This window comes from Hippoglossus hippoglossus, chromosome 19 (assembly GCF_009819705.1).
Source record: "Hippoglossus hippoglossus isolate fHipHip1 chromosome 19, fHipHip1.pri, whole genome shotgun sequence".
Taxonomy (NCBI): Eukaryota; Metazoa; Chordata; class Actinopteri; order Pleuronectiformes; family Pleuronectidae; genus Hippoglossus; species Hippoglossus hippoglossus.
In genome coordinates, this window is record NC_047169.1 from 10,368,185 (window position 1) to 10,390,006 (window position 21,822).

Consider the following 21,822-nt stretch of genomic DNA (forward strand, 5'->3'; position numbering starts at 1 on the left):
TTTTACACAACAACATACAATTTGGGGTAAGGTGGAAAAGTCCCAGCCACTGATATTTTCATGGGGAAACATCAAAACGTAACAAAATACTTGAAGTTGATCTGATATATTCTCTGTAAGGTGTTATTTTACATTTACCCACCAAATTAAGTACATCTAAGCCATAGACCCTACATAAAGATGGCTGATGCGTCTCCTCTTCCCCCCCTTTATCCAGAAATGAAGCCAAAATATCCTGAATTTGAACGCTGCCATCTTGTGCCAAAAACAGTCCGTGCAGTCGCAATCGGGACGGAGCTGCATGATTTTTCACCCTGTCTCCATAGCATCAACAAACGAATACCAACACCAATGAGGTTATGGTTTTACTGCTGTAAAATAGGGGAAAGGTTGAAATGATCAATATCAGTCCCTTAAATGGGCATCCAATATGTCATGACACAACATGACATGACATGACATATTAGAGGCCCATTTAAGGGACTGATACCTCTAAGTGTGTGGTAGTCTGGGCCTTGTGCTCTACTGAGTGTGGACCATCCTAGTTGTGTTATTTATCAGTCTTCCCTCTAATTGTGGACATGAGTTCGCAGGCTTCTTCTGCATGATAGCAAGATTTCCCACAGTCAGTGAATGCAGCAATAGCTTCGTGCGGTGTAGTCCAGCGGTTCACCGAGGAGGAGGAAGAAGAGGAGGAGGAGGAAGAGGAGGAGGAGAAGAAGAAGGAGAAGGAGGGCCGGACACCTGATCGACGTCAGAAGTTCGACAGTGGATCCCCGCGTCTCTGGAGCTGTCCGCCAGCGACAACAGGTATGCTACCCGATGCTAGCGTGTCAGTGACGACGGTGCGATGCTCGAGCCCCGGAGAAACGGACCTGTCTCCCGTTAGCAGCCGTTACCGAGCAGCTCACTGCGGGATGCTCGGCTAACAGCGCTAGCATCAGCCAGTCCCCCCCCCCCCCAACCCAGCGCAGCTAGCATAACAATCAAGCTAAGCCAACACAGGAGCTTTCAATCATGGAGCTTTGTTGGCAAAATGTGTAAATAATCTTAAAAATACTGTGGTTTTGTGTTCACCCTGAAACTGGACTTTTTTTTTAAGGTGTTACATTGTGCTAAGTTAAATTTGCTTTGTTAAAATGAACCATTTCCCCCCTCATTTAATGTGTGTGTGTGTGTGTGTGTTTATGTGGCTGAAAGAGCTGCTGTGGCATGTTTACTGTTATCTGTCCTGCATGTTCCTATGCTAGTGTGTCCATGTGGAGTTTACACATCAACTTCCCTTCTCAAGTTTAGTGCAGGTGAATCAGTGACACACACACAGACACACAGCTCTGCCCAACCCATCCTCATAAACACTGACAGTAAATAAGACACTGACCTTTCTGTGTAACTGGAATGTTTACAGGTCTTTAAAATCTGGTCTAAACGAGACTTAGCCCCGCGCCAGACCATAAAAGAAACATCACGCACAGCAGAACGCTGCAGCCAATGGTTCTGGATCAGGAGGAAAGATCCCAACTGGGCCCCAAGATGCGAGGGACATGGGATCGACCTGTGGTGTACGGGGGCCGAGAGAGCTGGACGCACTGCAAATTAAGAAAACACATGCAAATAGAAAATACACGTTCAAATTAAGGAAATAACTTCAATCAATTGGATGGCACATCCACTGCAAAAAGTCAGAACGCATGCAAATACAGAAACACGCTGCAATTTGCGAAAACCCTACAATGACATCACCACTGACGAGTAGCAGACCTTACTAACTTCACAAAGCATTGAACTACAGCCAGGTTTATCACTTTTTTGGTTCCCCTGGAAACATTTCCGTTTTGCAAGCGGGTGTCTTGCTATTAAAAGGCTGAGAACACCTGATGATGCTAAGGTACACAACTGAAGATAGGTCACTAACACCCGCTAACATCCGCTGGTAGTTTGCAACTTAAAACCCTCAAACGATATTGACCATCTTGTCCTACCGTCTCAAAAAATTATAAACTTAAACTCTACTGACTCAGCAGTGTATACGCCTACATTACTCTACTCTCTAAATTTAGTTGTAGTGACTTTTCTGTTTATTTTTCCTAAATGAGTCATATCAATGGTTTCATTATATATTTGTTTCCCTGGTCATCATCTATGGCTCCCATTCAGTGGCTCTATGTGAGGTTCTCCACAGTGTTCAGCATGTAACCTTGGCTAATATTATGGTTGTCAGTTATATGGGTTTTACAGATTATCTTTGTTGTTTTTGGTGAATTAAAACAACATAAAAGATTCAGGGCTGAAATTCTGGAAAGCTTATATAATTGCTTCAACACTGTGAGTGTGGTAATAATAACCAGAGGATACTTTGTACTTGGATCCTGTTACTACAACATGCTGCTTTGTTTTCAATATTTTTCTTGTGGGGCAGACTGTTATGATAAGGCAGAGCTTAGTCAAACACACCAGCAATAAACCTGCTGCTGTTTGTCTGTGAAGGTCTAGTAGCTCTTTCCTTGGCCGGCCTTTCTTAGCTCACTCTTCTCCGACTGTGAACTCCCCGTCGATCCAAGGGATCACAATGCAAAGTTTATAGAAACTAAGTAGAAAACAATACGGGTTTGTGTCAGTTCTTATTTACTTTTCATAGAGCATAGGGCACAGGTACAACTGTATGTGCAGGACGTGACCTAAAGAGCAGAACCTCCATGGGACCTGGGGATAATAGTGTGTGTGTGTGTGTGTGTGTGTTTAGACACACACAATGAGAGCAGACGTAGCCTCGATGGGGGTGCAGTCCAGTGTCACAGTGACTAAACCTCAGGGCATTATCCATAGCCTATTTGTGGAGGAAAATCAATTCCCTTTGTGAAGAGAAGCAGTAATAGCCTTAAACAAAAAAAAATACCCAATCACATCAGCATCCAGTGAATGTTTTCCCTTTAAACTTCATCAAATTCAAGCTGACTTTGCATTTGAGAGGAGTCATACATAATGCAAGCTTGTCTTAAAAATGCTCATTGTAAGATGGATTTGTTTTGATGTGCTGACATGACACACAATTTTTTGTAAAATTCATAATCAGTTTGATGAATCATCTGTTAAGTCCCATCACGGCACTTGATAGCACCTTCAGTCTTTCCGTAAGTTTCTGCTTGTGTGTGTTGTAATCGCTGTTGGTCGTTTATGTTGTTCTTTTTGGTCGTTTTTTCTTGTTGCGATATTATGTTAACCGCAAACTTGAAGAGCAGGCAGAGCCTTGTTAATCAGGGATTAAACTTTGCCTTGTGTCAAAGGTGTCACACTGAGAGACCGAAGCGGAACTGACTCTCCCTCTGGTTATGAAAGGAGAAAAAAAAGTGTGGTTGTTCTTTCCTCTCTGTGTTTGGTGTCAGTAGCAGTTACATTGAGGTTGATGGTCGTTTTTTTAAATATTGCGTCCATCACATGTTAGAAACAACTCGCCAACTTAACCCTAACCCCCTAACCCTCTGGAGATTGACTGGAGCTTCTGACTCAGATATTTGTGTTCTCACATACAGCCTTTCTGTATAATTTCAGGAGACCAGTGCATGTCTGAAAGCAGCTTTTATCGATCAGTTTAAAAAAAGCTTCTCCTTTTTCCTCTCTCCCCTTTTTTCCCTCTCATCGTGCACAGTAACCATGGCAGAAGCCCACCAGGCGGTGGCCTTCCAGTTCACCGTCACCCCAGAGGGCATTGATCTGCAGCTGTCCCACCAGGCCCTCGCTGAGATCTACCTCTCTGGTGTGCGCTCCTGGAAGAAGCGCATCATCAGACTCAAGGTAGCTCCGCTCCTCCTGTTTTGTTTGTTCAAGAGTACCATATGTTTCAGTCCCAAAACCATCTGCACTAATTGCAGCCCTGCTTACAGTGTTCCTCTTCCTTCTTATTATTATGGCTTCTCCTCTTGATATGTCAGCTGTCAGCACTCGCAGCTGTGTCAGAGTTCCGTGTGGAGGAATCTGTCAAGGACACTGTTCTGTTGGTTTGTCCATATTATGGTTTTAATGTTTATTATCTGCTCATTCTACTCATTTGACAGCTTTGTTGATTTGCTGGTTGTATACGCTCTGTATAAACCCCAACTTTTTTATATTGTAAAAATGCCATTTCATAAAAGTGTTATTGTGATGTCACTTATATCACATGATGAGGAATGATTGGTTTATCTAAATAAGCTGTAAATATATATGATGTCGTATGATTGGGAATAATTTTCTTCTTGCCTATTTTTTTTTACCTTGACATTGACCTTTATGTCCATGTGTTGTTAAGTTATGCCTCTTTTACACCAAGGTTAAATCTGCTAAAAAGAGGCAATTGACTCATGTTCAATGTCTCAAATGCACAGAAAACAGAAGCTCTCTCAAACACACAGGGGCGAAAGCAATACCAGCATGCAGGGTAATAATATATTAACCTGACAGTTTTAACTCAATCTAATCATAACAGAACTGGAAGGGTGCTGAGAGGGTGCATCTCATTATGTCAAAGACAGTGTGTGTAAACATGAAGAATGGGATTTAAAGTCAATCTTTCTTTTCTGACTTAAACAGAACAGCGTGGTAACAGGGGTGTATCCTGCTAGCCCCTCCTCCTGGCTCTTTGTGGTCATTGCAATCCTGGCCACCATGTACACTCGCTCCGACCCCTCCATGGGCCTCATAGCCAAGATACAGGAGCACCTGCCGGTCAGGTAACGCATCATATGACTCAGTAAAACGGTAAAAGTTAATGATAAATCTTATGATTCACCAGACTCCTCCATGTTCCCTGGTTGTGTGCTGTGTCACAGAGAGGACCGTCTGCAGTATAAATAGCACATCGCCAGTGTGGTTTACATCATCCGCACCCCTTTCGATTACCTTCTTCACAGTCCATTATTATGATTATGATTTTGGACAAATGTATAAAAAACTAAACTTGCTCTTATAATTAATCAAAACATTTGTTGTCTCTCCTCCCATCCATCCTTCATGTTTGGTTTCTTTACTACCGGCCATCTTCCTTCTCTTCATCTATTTCACTCACTGCCGCCGCCCCCCCCCCCTTCTACTATCCATCTGTCCACCTACTCCCATCGTTCCCAGCCAGTCGATGAGTAGCCAGTGCCAGACGGTGGTGTCAGCAGTGCTCTTCAGCACCATGCTGTGGCTCTTGCTCATCTTCACCATGCGCCTGTGCCTCAAGCAGCTCCTCTCTTACCACCGCTGGATGTTCGAGCAACATGGCAAAATGTCCTACACAACCAAAGTCTGGGTGGTCAGTGCCGTTTTAAAATTTGCAACCCCGCCCTTCACTGTCCCTCACCTTGTCATCTTTGTTGTCAGAATATTGACATGCTTATGTGCTGCTAGAGCAGTGTAATGTAATCTAAAGCTCATCTAATTGTTTTTTAGTAGTAACAAAAAAGCTGTTTTTATGTCCTCACATGCTACAAAATGTTCATGTTGTATGCTACAAGATACATATTATTATACTTCTTCACTGAATGACCTCCACTTATTTACAAAATAATTCCAGGAAAATAAATTGATGAGGTTAAAAAGTGATTTTTTTTGTTCTTCTACAAGGGTTTTTTCTGTAGATTCTTATGATGTATGATAAACTGAAAAAGTAATAAAAGATCTTATAAATGTCCTCACATAAATATTTGTCTGTGCCAGGCGTTGGTGCGGATCTTTTCTGGCAGAAAGCCTCTACTCTACAGCTACCAGGGTTCACTGCCAAACCTGCCTGTGCCCGCTGTCAAGGACACAGTCCAGAGGGTGAGACATCACACTGAGAAGAGGGGAAAGGACAGAAATACGCTACTTACTGATCACAAAACAAATGCATCACTTTCTCACATTCTTTGTCTTCTGACTGTGCTGCACCAAATTGTCTTTTCTGTCCTCTATTGTGAAGGCTGAAAGCTGAAATGTATATGAAATGCAAGATATCCACCTCTCTAAATAGAGATATTTGACAAATCTATGTTATATACTTGGATTGTTGCATATTTAACATACATGCCTACTGTTTTAGTACTTGGAATCTGTGCGTCCGCTGATGGATGATGCGAAGTATGAACGCATGACCAATCTCGCCGCAGAGTTTGAGAGCAGCCTCGGCAAACGCCTGCAGTGGTACCTCAAACTCAAAGCTCTCTGGTCATCCAACTATGTAAGTGCCTGACCACAATACTCTAGTTACATTAAGCGTGGCCTCTTCGAATGTCCACAGGAAATTTAAAATTCCATTAACAATGCATATCTTTGTGCGGTTCTGTGGTTTGAATTATTCATCCTGTCTGAATATGCAAGTGATGTGACTGCCAGTTGGCTGCAGTATTCGCTTTCTCACTAGGTCTTGTGTTTTAGGTCAGTGATTGGTGGGAGGAATACGTCTACCTGCGGGGACGAAGCCCAATCATGGTCAACAGTAACTACTATGGCATGGTATGAAAATGTTCCTGTTTCCTGACCACACACTGTGCTTCAACTGTAAACTGTAAATAGATATGAACGACGCTTCTTCACCTCCTCCTACTATCCAGAAATTATGCCAAAATATCCCTGATAGGGAGAGGTTAACAAAAGACGGGTGCTTTTTGTTGCCATTCATTGATGCTCTTTTTTAACAGTGATAGCTCCAAGGAGGTACCCAGTGCCCATTTTCTGTGATGCTGTTTATTGGGACTAAAATAGATACATTGCCCAGTAGAATAGCATTTTGTAGCCAAAGCCCTAACAGTTGCCTTGAATTCAATCAAACTGCACCAGATTGAAAACCCTCATAAATATCAGTTGCCTAAAATACCTGATATTTTTCAGCAAGATCCATAAATTATTATTATGAAAATGTAAAAATGTCTTATCTCACAATAATCAAGAAAGTGGGGGGAACAAATTCCTGGGACTCCCCCCCCCCCCCCCCCCCCCCCCGTAATGGGTTCTTTTTTGGCCCATGTCCCATCCTTCCACCAAGTGTTGTGGAAATCCGTTCTGTAGTTTTTGCGTAATCCTGTTGACAGGAAAACGCGACATTTTAATCCCAGCTGGAGTTGTGTATCATTTTGTTTGGTTGATCTCAACCGTTTATCCTCGTCCTCTTCACTTCCTGTGTCTGTTCCTTCTCTCCCGCAGGACTTCTTGTACGTGACACCCACGCCCATCCAGGCGGCCAGGGCAGGCAACAGCATCCATGCGTTCTTTCTGTACCGTCGCAAACTCAACAAAGAGGAGATTAAACCTGTGAGTTTTTCTGCCACTCATCCCCCACAGCAGCTCCATATACATAGACATTCACCATTCACGTCTCCGTGCAATGGAAAACATGTCAAAATTCTGAGAGATTGGGATATTTCTTCGTAGAACCACAGAATATTGTGTTAATAGTTAATAATATGTATGTTTTTATAATAGTGTGAGTTACATCCATCCGTTAGTGTTTGTGTGTCTGGAGTGTCTAGTAAATATCACTCATTTATCTAGTTATGTGTACGTGAAGACATTTCCCTCATGTTCTCATACCATGCTCATTTCTCACCCCCTCCCTCCTGTTGTCCTCCTTTCAACCTCTCCTTCTCTCGCTTGATTTCTCTTTATTTTACCTCTTTACTTTGCCTCTGGCTCTTTTTATGATATGTATACTATTCGCTTGACTCTACGGTCTCCTCCACCGCTCTCCTCTGTTCTCCTCCTTACGCTTTCGCCTTCGCCTCCTCCTCCTCTTGTGTTTCCCAGAGTCGTATCCCCGGCACTGTCATTCCTCTGTGTGCAGCTCAGTGTGAGAGGATATTCAACACCACACGCACTCCTGGAGAGGAGTCCGGTAAAGAGACTGACATGTACACACACGTAGACACACACTGTGGCAGCGGGATGTTCCCCCCAGTGCTGATAGACTGTTTGACCCATGATATCGCCTGAATATGAGCAATTAACATCCAGGAGGAAGCCAACAGTGGCTTCATAGTGAGCGATACAAACACACTGCTGCTTCAGAGATGATGAGGCAAGCTGATGATGTCTGGCGTTGAAGTGTGGGATAGGAAATTGTGTGAGAGCCAACATGCGTGTATGTGTGAGTCTGTGTAGTCTCCTGAAACAGTATTTCTTTCTGTCCAGCTCATCCTGTCATCTCTTATCGGTCTCATCTCAGGTCTGTCTGAGTCTCTGGGAAGGTCCCATCCTCAACTAATGTCTATTTTCTTCTGCCCACACATTGTTGTTTTCTTTTTTTTTGTCCCTCTCAACCCTGGTTTCATTTTCCCAACACACTTATGTTTTTATTCCATCATCCCCTTTGTTTCCTCCCTATCTTGCCCATACGTCTGTTTTTGTACTGGCCCACCCTTCTCTTATCCTGCTCAGTGGTTGTTGAGGTCTGCAGTTCCTTGCTGTTCCTATCAGTTTGAGCGGATGTTTGACTCTTGTCGAATCCCTGGAACGCTTACAGGTAGTATTTCTTTAAATTTTTTTTACAGCTGGTACAATATCAGTTTTACATCTTTAAATTTCAAAAACAGTGTGAATTATACTCAACATTGTTATTGTGTATTGTTAATAATTTAAGATAAGAGCCATCCCTGTTTCACACAAACTAAATGTTCCTGTTCAATACGTTTCTACATCTTCTGTCAGTCAATTCAAATCAGAAGAGACAATGAAAAGAAACATAGTTTGCAATCCTCGCTTTCGGTGGTACAGCGCTGATCTTCTCATGCATGTCTCCTACAGTAGGTTTTACATTTATTTAAATCACCCTCAAGATCAACTTTTGGATTCCTCTTCAGCCTTCTAGTACAACATATTGGTTAGTTATAAGTGTGAGGTTCAGGCCTTAATGGCTCAGATCGTTTGTCTTTTGAAGATGATAATTGAGTGGAGTCCGATCTCACAGCCAACAGCCGTCCCATGTCACTCCTCCTAGCATACGTCCACTTCTTACTCTTTGGCAACAGGTGCTGCTTTTATGTCTCCACACCGGCGATAGTCAGTGGCAAGAGGCATTATGTTCTCGGGTTATCTGTCTGTCCGTCCCATTCTCGTGAACACAATATCTCAAGAATGCCTTGAGGGAATTTCCACAGATTCACTTGGACTCAACGGTGATCTGATTCGATTTTGGTGGTTAAAGTTGAAAGGTCAAGGTCATGTGAAGGTGATTTCCCTGGAACGTCGTCAAGGAAGGACTCACTGATAAATTGATTGATTTCGGTGGTCAAAGGTCAAGGTCACAGTGACCTCTGGTTTTTGGCCTCTGGAATGTGACATCTCAAGAGGTAATTTCCTCAACTTTTGATCAGTTGTCACTTGGAATCAAAGATTAAGTGATTAAGTTTCAGTGGTCAAAGGTTCACATAGACCTTATCTGAATCTGGGGAAAAAAAGTATGTCGAAATATGTACATAGAAACTGCTTTGTTTGGCGCAGGCATACAACCTCAGTGCTGTAATTCTATTTTTAAACAGGGACATCTGTTCTCTTTCTAATGTTTATCCAGTAGAAAATGTTCAAGCAATTTTCCCAAGACTTTGTTTCCTCAAACATATTTTATCTGGAACTGCCCTGTGCAAATATAGCTCTGTGGATGTGGCTAATGAGTAACTTCACTATAGCAAGACGAGGGTTAAGTGAAACTTTTGCCGGCTCACAGATTCTGACTCAGTGTGAAGAATGCCAAACTGGAGAATCATTGTTGTTGGCGTTGTTATGAAGGCGTCTGTTATGAATACACATTCCAAGTGTGAAGCCAATAAAATTAAAGATTTCTGAAATTATTAGATAGATGTTTTTATATAAAAATGTTATCCAATTAATGCAACAGGGCATGTTGCAGTCAGTTGCTGTGTTCATCCCAATTCAAACTAAATTCAATTAAATATATTTACAAATAAACAACATAAATGTGAGAAACCTCTGTACCAGCAGGGAAAAAGAAATGCTGAGGTTGTAAATAAACCTTAAGACACATCTGCATCCCATCATTTGTTATGTGAATCAGTTGCCCAGGCAATTCATTACCATCTACTCTGAACTGCAGAAATTCACTCCAAATGTTTGCCTATGAATCAATGATAAAATATTTCCCTTTTCCTTCTTTCTTCTATATCCAAAGACTCTCTGCAACATTGGCAGGACAGTGACTACATAGTGGCTTACCACAGGGGGCGCTACTTTCGTCTGAGGGTGTACCAGGCAGGCAGACTCCTGTCCCCCAGAGAGATTGAATTCCAAATTCAAAGGATCCTCGATGACACCTCAGCTCCTTGCCAAGGAGAAGCAAAACTGGGGGCCCTGACTGCAGGAGACAGGTCAGCTTTATTAAGCCTCTTGTGACTAAATCACTAAATCATACTCCGTCCCTGATGTGACGTCACCAGTTTCCTCTGAAATGTTTCCCAGAATTCCATGGGCTCAAGCCAGGAAGAAGTATTTCAGTAGTGGGGTCAACAAACGCTCTCTGGACTGCATCGAGAGAGCCGCCTTCTTTGTGACCCTGGATGATGATGAGCAGGGCATGCTGGGAGATGACCCCGTGGCTAGTTTAGATCGCTATGCCAAGTGCTTGTTGCATGGGAAATGTTACGACAGGTAATTCTTCACTAAACCGATCAACGCCTTTTTAAACTCATTCAGGAACTAGTTAGAATTATGTTGGTCTTTCTTTTGGGTTGCCATGCAGGTGGTTCGACAAGTCCTTCTCAGTGGTTTACTTCAAGAATGGAAAGAAAGGCATAAACGCAGAGCACTCGTGGGCTGACGCACCAGTGATCGCACACCTATGGGAGGTAAGGAAAGCAACGGAAATTAGGGTTGGACACCATCATCCATCTCCCCCAAGAAGAGACTGACACTTGAGATTGTTGTGTGTCTCCAGTACACCCTTGCCACCGACTGTTTCCGTCTGGGTTACAATGAAGAAGGTCACTGCAAAGGAGATGTGGATTCATCGCTACCACAACCACAGAAGCTGAACTGGGAAATTCCTCCAGAGGTGAGTCCTCCGCTCACACATGATCCTAAAATCCTTTTCCTCTTTTAGCTAAAGAACAGGTTCTGTCTCCCCTGTCATCAACAACCCATACTGGCTTTTAAAACATGCATCAAGAAGTTGAAATGATGCATGTACTGTAAACATCATAATTTATATTGTATGGTCGTGGTGAAACTTTAAACCATAATTAAATGATTCCAATTTTAAACAGATACTGTAGCTTTCACAGCATCAGAGGGTGATGCTGGTTTCACCTCAAGTATGACAGAATGTATCATTATTATTAGTAGATGATTATATAATCTAATGTGTGGAGGGTGGGTCACCATTTTCTTCCTTTTAGAAATGTTTAACAGCATAACAATAAGATCCTAACCCAGCCAATTGCACTGTGTAAAGTCCTCTAGTATCTGTGTGTTTTTCAGATAGCAATTACTTCCTGTAGCCTGTAACCTTCAAAAGTCATTTTGCAACCAACTGACCAAGTATATTTTAGCAGTTTTATTTGCATAATGATAATGCTAGAAGTTTCAGTATAGAGTGTCAAAAGAGCCCAAAGCAGAGCCTTTGTACCACCCACCTGAATGACCTGAATAATAACTGCACTATTCTTGATCATTATAAACTAAGGATGAATTTGGAAACTAATGTTTTAAAGGATTAATTACAGTGTTTACAACTCTGCATGAAATAACATAGACATGTTGGTTTAATTTTCAACAAGTTGAATGAGATACCACCCTCAGGTCTGTATACGAAGGTATAAACAAACATGTATAAAACATCTAAACATGGGTTGTGTCCATCTATTCTTATCCAGCCCTTAGCAAGAGAGCAACTTCATTTATTTATGGTTTCAGTTGTATGCACGCTGCCATGCATTGTACTTTGAATACAGTTTGTCAATAACAGGTTGTTCATTCCTAAACGGGCTGAAAAGACAAAAACAATTACATGTGTTATGTAAAAACAGGTTGAACATCGGTCAATATGTCAAACAATATAGATGTACGGCTTATGTATTAATTACAGTGTAACTGTCATACTGTCGATGTCTCAGTCCTGCTGATGTTAACTGTTGGTGTCTGTCTCAGTGTGAGGAGCAGATCTCTCAGTCCCTGTCAGTGGCCCAGGCTCTTGCCGACGACTTGGACTTCCACATTCTGTCCTTCCGAGACTTTGGCAAAGGAAGGATGAAGAAGTGTCGAGTCAGTCCAGACGCCTTCATTCAAATGGCACTTCAGCTGGCCTACTACAGGGTGAGTCTCTCTCTGAAGTATAACACACACATGGTTGACACGAGGCCGATCTGTTGTGTTCGGGAACGTCTATATTACCAGTTGCATGTGACCTTTTTTTTTTTTTGCTCTGCAGAGCCGGGGGACGTTCTGTCTGACGTACGAAGCCTCCATGACCCGTCTGTTCAGGGAGGGCAGGACCGAGACTGTGCGCTCCTGCAGCAACGAGAGCTCCGCCTTCGTCCGAGCGCTGGAGGGTGGAGAGGTGAGACAGATGCTGGATGTGATAGTTTTTCAGAAGGGGGCGATAATGGGTTCTCTTGATTTCAAATGATGATTTCCAATAGCTATTTCCCTCATATAAATCAGACAGTGTCTATTTTTAACGTTTGCTATGCCAAGCAGTCATGCCACTCCTACTTTTCTCCACCAGTCAGCAGATGTGTGCAGGCGTTTGTTCCGCTCTGCGTCCGAGAAGCACCAGAATCTTTACCGCCTGGCGATGACTGGATCTGGTATCGACAGACACATCTTCTGCCTCTACGTGGTTTCCAAATACCTCGGAGTGGAGTCTCCTTTCTTGAAAGAGGTTAATTTCCTCCCTTTTTTCACTTTAATCACACAGATCTAATCAGTCCAGTTCAGTCACGTCCCTTTTCTTTGCCGTGACTTAAACAAACTGATGCATTTGCCTCTTGTGTTTGTCTCAGGTTTTGTCTGAGCCTTGGCGGCTGTCCACCAGTCAGACTCCTGTCCAGCAGGTGGAGCTCTTTGACTTAGTCAACCACCCAGAGTATGTCTCCTGTGGAGGGGGCTTTGGTCCGGTCAGTGTCACATTACAATGTAGTTGGATTAGTTTTGTCTGTGTAATGTAATTGTGCTATTCATAGTTGTTTTTTTTTTTAAATAATCTTAACACATGTTCTTTTTAGAGTTTTTTTTGTTGCTCTGATGTTCTTACAGAGCCATGAGTATTAATGTTGTCTGACTGCTTTCAGGTGGCTGATGATGGTTATGGGGTGTCCTACTACATTGTGGGAAACAACTTGATTAACTTCCACATCTCGTGCAAGATCTCATGTCCAGAAACTGTGAGTAAAATGGAATCAGTAATTTTACACTGCAAAACGAAAGTGAAAAAAGTAAACTCTTCCTATGGGGCAGAAACTGTTGTGAGAGGACTAAATACATTTTTTTAAGTAAACAAAATATATGTTTTTCTACTGATCAAGATCAGTATGTGTATTCTAGTACATGATGTGTATTATTCTTGTAGTTTTTAGAGTTGTGTCGGAGGATCATTTGAAAATTAAGCCCAAAAAGAGCCTTACAGTGAGACTGATACTGGATATTTATATAGCACATAGCAATAAGAGTGTAAATGCAATATACCTACAGTACATAAAAGGTCGTACTATTATGAGGATAAAGTAATCTTTTAATGAGAAAAAAGTCATGATGTTATGAGAATAAAGAAAGAAAAATCTTAAGGAAATATCCAGCAACCTGAGCCCTTGAAGTTCAACTCCTTCTAGACCAAAACTCTTGAACCAATCGGATGTTTCTTGAGAAACTACAAAATAATAAAATATTTTGATATTTGTGAAACCTTTACCAAAGTATAACTGAACAAGAAGCTCCACGTTCCTCATTTTAACACAGGTGACAGGCTGATCTTCTGATATTCCCCTCTAACATGACACAAAGCCTTAAAATTGTGACTTAATTCTCAAAATCTCTGAGTTTTGTCCCTTTAAGTGGCCCTAATACGCTGTTGTACTAACAACATATTGAGCACAGCTTTTTCATTTAACCCTGAGCTAGATTGATTTGAGCTGATGTGATGACATAAAACCTCATTCTTTATTCTGTGTCTCCCTCCCAGGACGCCCACAATTTTGGCGCTGAGATCAGAAAAGCCCTACATGACATGATGCAGCTGCTCGGCCCGGCCCAGAGAGATCCTTACAGTGCGGGAGAGGGGCGGCCCGAGGTCAAGAAGGACCTGTAGATACTGTAGTTGCTCAGGAGGGAGAAAGGGAAACAGTGGAAGGGAAGTTTTTTTTCTCATGCGTTGGGAGAATTTTAAAGCCAGTGAGATGATAAGAGAAATCTACACGAGGAAACTGACATAAGGGAGGTGTTGTTTTTACTGATTTGCATCTGTATTTGTGTGTTTATATTAGCCGTGTGATTGGTATGTGAAGGGAAAGAGGGTGCATAGAATAACAAGTCAAACAGTGTGATTCTAATACAGTATGTTTAATTGGTTCGGTTTAGTTTAAACAGTTAAACCAGTGGGTCATTTTTTTTAGAAAAAGCCCTAAATATAAAAAGTACTTATTAAGATATTGTTTAATTATTTTTAAAAGGCCACGGCTAATTGCACCACTCAAAGGTATTAGAGGAGTTGCCAACGTTACGTAATCGCAGGGATGAATTTCATATAAAATCAAGTGCAGTATATATTGCCACATTTTCTGTGCCACTAATGATCTGTTCTGAAAATGCGGCTGTACGTGTGTGTGGTGAATCTTTGGTCTTGGGAGCATCAGCACGGAGAGAAAACGTGCAGGACCGTCCAGGTGACATCAGTCTCTATGATCTGAATGCAACGTCGTCCAAACAGTGAGAAGAGGTATTTATAAATCTAGGAAGTCTGTGACTTCTCAGTGTTTACTGCTTTTTACATATATGATTGTAACGCTGTGCTCTACGACGGAGTATTAGGGCTGAATCGGATTTTGATTATAATGTAATATCTTGAGAGTAACGTAATATTACGAGATCAAAGTCATAATTTAATGGGGAAACAGCGTCATTTACACCATGTTTTTAACCTAAATGTCCTCTGATATCCTCCTCGGAGCCGCGTTCACATTCGCACGCACAAGCTCGCTTCTCTATGCTCTCGCCCTAGGGGCACGTGACGACATCAGCGAGAACTCGCGAGTATCGCTGAGGTCGTCTCGTGGAGAACATCACGTGCCTTTAAGTACTAGAATGTCACTCAGTAGAGCGCAACAGTCCCCTCCTGAAACCACATTTAGATTCACTAGATCCGAACCAAATTGCACACATTCATGAATACATAAAGTCCTCTAAACATTTCTGATTTAAAGAAAACAAGACAAGATCCATAAATTATTCTCTGAGAAATTAAAGAAACACACAATTACACAATGTGAAAGAAAGTAAAAAAAACAAAATCCTTGATCTGCCTCCTGATCTGTATCCATATCCTGGGTTCTTTCCCGGGTCAAGCCCCGCCCCTCCACAAAGTTTCATGGAAATTTGTCCATTTGTTTTTGCATAATCCTGCTGAAGATTCTAAAGTGACACTGAGCTAAAATTACAACTTTATCCTATAATATCAGAACTTTATTCTCGAGATCTCTGATTCTTTTTTCCTTAAAGTGTCTCTAATACTCCGTCTAGTGGTCGTAGTGCCAGGCTGTTTATACATGTAGAGACATGACATGGCTCTGTTTAATTCATGAGTCACCATTACTGTTTCATAAGTACTATGTTCAGTGGCAGGAAATAACTTTAATTGTTTTTGTCAGGCACATTCAAACAGTTAATGTTGGTCAGTTTTTGTTTCGGCGGTCAGTAGGCATTTCAATCTCGTACTGTAATGAACTCCAGTTTTTTTTTTTCACTGCCGTCTATAAACCTGTTTTGGTTTTCATCACTGTTTTACTGCTCAAGCACCATTTCAATGCAAGTTATATTTATGAACTTGAACATGATGTGAAGTTAGTCAGTCTCGTAGCCGTGCTGCAGGTCAAGCCATTCAATTCAAGGGACTGTGCGTTCGCAGGGAAGCCGATTCTCGTTGTTCTCTGTTGATTTACTGACGCTGTTTGTTTTCCGGTTCAGATCAGTTGAGCTTGTCTCATTATGTCGCTATTGTCGGCCTTTTTTTAAATGCAATGTCACAAGAGAACATAAAGTCGTTCTTAAAGAAAAAAGGCCTCAAGTGTTGTTTTTTTACCGGGTTGGTACTTCAAAATCATCAGATTGCAACAGAAACCACACACATTTTCTACTTATGATGAGCAATAAGAGTCAAATAAAATATGAAAGGTATGAAAAGTGGTAAAATTACCCCATAAAGATAAATACAATGTGCATTTCAGATTAATATCGCACCTATTCTGACTGGGATGTCAAACCTGAAGGAGTAAGCGACTTATTCAAGTGCATCGTTTCACGTTGACACAGAAGAGTCCACAGTGGCAGCTTCCCTTTATATTCAATTGTAACAGGAGCCGCCGTTAACTTTCTCTTTTTGTTTTTTATGAAAAATCCTCCCGTCTGGTTGGATGTTCCACTGAAATTTCAACCATTTGATCCGTTTCTGGATCTACGGAGACATGAAGAGATTAACAGACAAAACACACCTTCATTCACAGGGGCTGGATATTGTCTTTGTATGATTATTATCGCCTATGTACTAAAGAGAAAACGACCTTTCCCCGTGTTTTAAACGACAATGTTATCGTTACTTTACCGACAAACACCCACATTTTAAAATGAAACACTTACTTGGATCAAAATGGCGTCACTCACAGCTAAATCCTGGAATTGAAGGAGTGAGTCTGACTTTATTTCCAACCTCACAATCAGCTTCACCTTGGCTTTTATTCTTGCTGTGGTCAAACACATAGAAACGAAACATTGCAACAAGTACGTGCTCTGGTTTCTGCAGGGTCTTAAAAGATTTGATCATCGGAATTTCAGGACTCAGACTGGGACAGATATGCTCACCAGTATGGCAGAGGAAGTGAAATTTGTGCTGACAGCCTCTGTCATACCACCCGTTGATGCCGAACAATGTACAGTCTCCATCATTGTTTGGTTGACCGTTGGCCCAGTGTCTAAAGGAGCTGTTGCTCTGGTCCGTCCACTTCCATTTATCTCTGAACAAACCGATCCAGACCAAGGCTTGAGACCCATTTTTATTTAACACTTGCTGTAATGCTTGGTTTTCACTCTGGTTTCTCGCACTGGCCAAGTCCATGTTGTGCTGGCGACAGTACCGTTGGGCCTTCTGCCACGTCATATTTTGAAGGACAACGGACACCTCACCGGACCCCTCAACTGGGAATATTTCAAAAAATGTGAAGATTAGGTTTCTTGAAGAGGATGAGAACATTTTCAAACTGCAGCAAACAAGTTTAAAGGGATAGTTCACGTAATAAAACAAGTGTCCCTAAGCCCTTTTTATGGTTTTTACCCCTTTTACAGTCTAAATCAGAAGAGGCCGACACTCTGCCTTTTCTTTTATATGGCAATATATCAGCATAGTAGACACAGTTACTGATACAATAGACCGATGCATTAGGGAACAGGCTACTGCCAACAGCTACTTTTACTTTCAATACTTTGAAGTATATTTCAAAGTTTGACTCCACCACTGCATCAAAGCCGCCTCACTGACCTCCCTGACAGACGAAAGGAAGAGCTGTTCCACAAAGTCCGCTGAGCCATTTCCCGTCAGCCCTCATGCCTCCACAGTAGTGATCACTGTCCTTGTGACCGGCCCAGTTAGAGTAGGTCGGTGATTCGTGGCTCATCCCTGTTTCTCCCACAGACCAGACCCAGGACTCCGGCCCCGTCTCTCGCAGACCGATCCAGATCGTGCCACTGGGTGCCATGTTCACCAGCCGCTCCATGTCGTCACGGTTACCGATGGTGGCGAGGTCGGTGTAGTTGTCCCTGCAGTAACTCTGGGCCTCATCCCAGGTCTTAGCCTCGTTTATCAGGTGATACTCATGATAAATGTGTGAACACAAAGTGACACTACCTGTAGGACGCCCATCAAATATCATTAAAAAACTATTAATTTAACTGTATTTTTTTATTTCACTTAATTATTTCATAGTTTGTTTTATGTGAGTACACTTACCAGATGTTAGCAGCAAAATCACCAGATATTTAGACATGATTTGTCTAAGATATAAAAAGGGTAAATGTTAAAAACAAGTCAAATGAATACTTTCCTACACTAGAAATGTCTCTTTGCAGTGTTTATTAGCCAATATTATTTTACACCAGTGGATACCTCACTCAGGGCCATGCTCTTTTGTATTAGACAAACACAAAAGATAGATTTAAAAAATAATAATTAATTAAAATAAATAAAAAATTTAAAAGAAAAGTGAATTATTTTTATATACAGTATATACACAAGATATAGAATATAAAATGAAAAATATATATATCTAACATGCTTGACCTTTTGTTATTAATATGTCCATTTTCATAACTTATTTCCCATTAGAGAGCAACTTCTTCACAGCTTCATCAGTAATACAACTCCCTAAATTAAAAAAAACTAAATTCTCTTTATTGTATTACCCCTTATCCTTTCAAAACCTCATCTATATCTGTGTCCTAACTGTTTTTATCTGTTAAGATGTTTAGCATAAAAAATGTATCATAATCACAAGTGAGCAACTTTTAGAAAAGATCTAATCTAAACTTACATTTTACATCATATTAATTCATTTCAGTGACGATAAGATCTCTTGTCCTTATCGGCTGCTATAGCCCCTAACATGTTCATAGTAGGATTTTATCCTTGCTGCTGTTATGTTTATAATTCTAAATATCCACGGTAAAAATGTTCCGTCTTACCTGATGCACCGATGTCTCTCTCTCTTTCTCTCGCTCTCTCGCGCTCTCCCTTCACACATGTGCTTCAGTCGGTCCCAAGGAGCCAAACATTTGTCTTTATGGAAATGTTGTTTGCATTTGACCAGTTCAAGGGCATATTTACCTTTCAAAATGTATTTGTAAAAAAAAAGCTCAGCCTTGTTATGTGACCTGTTATCGTCATTATGTTGATAGTTATGAGAAGAGATTGTATCTGTTCAACCGAAAAGTCACATATGTATGGACTGTATTTCATATTGTGCTTTTCTAATCGTTAAGCCACATTCATATAGCTCCACTATATACTGGGCTTTTTCTATCACACACCATTAACACAATTTGTTAGTGGACGACCAACTCCACCTCCTGAGCTACAGCCACACTTCTTATGTGCCTTTGTATATCGAAGTGGTGGGTTTCTTTCTTTTTTTCTTTTTTCTTTTGGGATTTCTATTTTAATGTTTAACTGTTTTTTGCAATTCATTCAAAGATGAAGATGCATTACCCAGAACAAGTGTGGACAGTTTCCAGTGTAATACCACATAGTCAGTCATTGACTAGTTAAAGAAAAAAACAAGGAACATTGTGGAGAAATTAGTTTCCTCTTCTGAATCACCTTTCAGTGCTTGAGGATAAGCTTTATAGTCATTTGAAGAAAAAAAAAAAGGGATTGCACAGACAGGAGTAAAGACCCCGGGTACCAGTGATGTTCAGAGCCTCCACATCCTGAACCACAAACTGAATCTCTCTGCCTCTCTTTAGCAATTCTTCTGTTCTGGCCTCGTTGTTCTGTCTCTTCTATCTCTCTCCATCGTCTGCCACCTGTCCTCATGTCTCTTTTTTCAGCTGTGAGGTCACCAACACACCCTCGCTTCATTATCAGCTTATGCTCTCAAAAGCCACCAATAATCCGCATACATTCCCCGTCGCTCTTTTCTGAATCATACCCCCGACATACACACACACACGCACGTGCACCTCAGTGTCGCCTCTTCGTCACCCCACACGGCCGCGTATATAAAGGTCTGTTTCAGCCTCTGCAGTTGTTACTCATCATCCTCAGTGAAAGTCTCCCTCTTTTTCCTGTGCAGGTATGTGCTCTGAAATGTCCTCTATGCTGCTGTGGAAGTGTGAAACCATCCAGAAGAGCTAGTTTCTGTCATTTCTTAGATATTTTCTATCAAATCAGAATCTAGAACTGTATTCAAGATGTTTTTCGACAACTTTCAGTGAAATGCGCTAAAAGACGCTAATAGCACCTGTCATTGTTGTGTTCTCAGCTTATCAGCTTTTCACGAGTGACCAAAAATCAGTTATTGTACTTTTAACAATTAAATATGAATGTATATGAATATATAACTGATTAAATTAAAGCTGCTGTAAAACATCCAAAAGTAAGTAGTCGGAGAAAATTGTCTTTTTCATGGTCACAGTTACAATATATTCTGTTTTCATGGCAACAAACCGAAAAAGCTAAATTCAGCACCTTTGGAAACACTGGATCCACCAGGGAGCCAGTGGCAGTGATAACAGTATCCATTAGGAATGTTCCCTCATGACGTTATTCTTGGTTCCCTTAACCTCTCTGTCCATTTGTCATAACGAGTATGACCCCGTCGGTCAGTTTGGCCAGAAACATTCAACAGTGCAGCGTTGATAATGAATTCCTCTCTCAATCCCTCATTTGCCTTTTGTCCATGTGCCCATGTTTATTCAGATTTGCATGCTCTGAGAACTTCCATGTTAATACGCTCAAAGACAGGCAGTCTGAGGGGGCTTCCAGCTGTGGGGATACAAATTGGGTTTCAGAATTTGCTCTGTCTAGCCAGAGACCTTTCTGTCCAGTTTTAACTGCATCTTATCAGACTGTTTAAAAGTCTAGAACTTAAACTTCTGTAACTGTAAAAAAGAACATGTAAAAAAAGTGAAGAAGTAATTGTTGGGAATGCTAAAATATTTCCGGGGGCACCTCAGGCAAGGAAATACCCATTCAGCTCATGGAGACTGTGAGTAGATGAAATGATAATAGAGGACTTGGCTGGTGTTAATGGCGTCCAGCCGACCAGCTGTAATCTCTCCATCCCACATTCTCTCTTGTAAATCAAATTAATCAAGAAGGATTGGCCAGCTGATACTTTGTTCTTACCCTGGGTAACAGGACACTGTCCTCTTCTATTCCTAGATCATTAGCTACAAGTGGCCTTTCCCTTCATCTTCTTCTTTGAACAAAAGCACTGGCATGCTTTGAACAAGATATTTCATCTCCCCTACGTCACGGATTTTTTAATTAATTATATATTTGAACCTAAGGAGATAAACATGTATTTTGAATGGCTCTAAAAAGTCTCATCTGGAGACGTATGCAAATTAAATAGGGGATTTTTTTTCAGTCAGATTGCATCATTATCAAATCCTATTAATGTCAGATCATTGTTTGCAAATTGGGAGCTAATTTTAAGAATATTTTTGAAGCAGGGGCCTTCCTCTAAATCTTCTGATTTCCGATTTCTCTTGAGAGAGCACCTACTCTCTAATACCCTAAAGTTTTTGGTGCACTCCTTTACCTGATCTCCTGCACTTTGTCTCATAGAACAGATTTAGCTCTTAGTACCTAACCACAAGTTCTCCTTCTGTAGTGAAACTTTAGTGTTGTCCTCCACTTGTAAGCGGGTTTAGATAACCGTTACCCTTTTTAACAGAATTGCATTTAGAAAGACCTTTCATATTGTGAGCTAATGTTGTTGCACATTTATAACAGAATGATTTCTCCCCAGTGTTACCATGTCTGATTTAGAAGATCATGGGTGAGTCAATGCAGTCCTTTCATTCATAATAAATTAGCTTTTGTATCATTGCATGTCTGATATATTATTTCATTTCCCTTTTTTTATTTAGAGGACATCAGGAAGGTAAGAACATTCTTTTTTA

At 41.2% G+C, this 21,822-nt stretch overlaps 2 protein-coding genes across 3 annotated transcripts; one reads left to right on the forward strand and one right to left on the reverse strand.

Moving 5' to 3' along the window:
* The first annotated feature begins 625 nt into the window (after positions 1-625).
* Positions 626-14,841, forward strand: LOC117753323 (carnitine O-palmitoyltransferase 1, liver isoform-like). Of its 2 annotated transcripts, none has more exons than XM_034571341.1 (19): positions 626-810; positions 3,647-3,792; positions 4,567-4,706; positions 5,101-5,272; positions 5,677-5,778; positions 6,038-6,175; positions 6,373-6,450; positions 7,138-7,245; positions 7,738-7,825; positions 10,115-10,310; positions 10,402-10,590; positions 10,682-10,787; positions 10,877-10,993; positions 12,088-12,252; positions 12,368-12,496; positions 12,665-12,820; positions 12,942-13,055; positions 13,230-13,322; positions 14,117-14,841. In XM_034571341.1, the coding sequence occupies exons 2-19, from the start codon at positions 3,652-3,654 to the stop codon at positions 14,240-14,242; spliced, it is 2,358 nt and encodes a 785-aa protein (XP_034427232.1). In that variant the 5' UTR covers positions 626-810; positions 3,647-3,651; the 3' UTR covers positions 14,243-14,841. The 2 variants fall into 2 exon arrangements, with proteins under 2 accessions (XP_034427232.1, XP_034427233.1); XM_034571342.1 differs by lacking the exon at positions 7,738-7,825 and adding an exon at positions 8,368-8,452.
* A 1,957-nt stretch (positions 14,842-16,798) lies between these two features.
* On the reverse strand, positions 16,799-18,892 carry LOC117753413 (macrophage mannose receptor 1-like). Its single transcript, XM_034571490.1, has 4 exons — positions 18,877-18,892; positions 18,146-18,189; positions 17,678-18,043; positions 16,799-17,337 (listed from the first exon to the last, which is right to left on the reverse strand). The coding sequence occupies exons 2-4, from the start codon at positions 18,180-18,182 to the stop codon at positions 16,799-16,801; spliced, it is 942 nt and encodes a 313-aa protein (XP_034427381.1). The 5' UTR covers positions 18,183-18,189; positions 18,877-18,892.
* Positions 18,893-21,822: the final 2,930 nt, after the last annotated feature.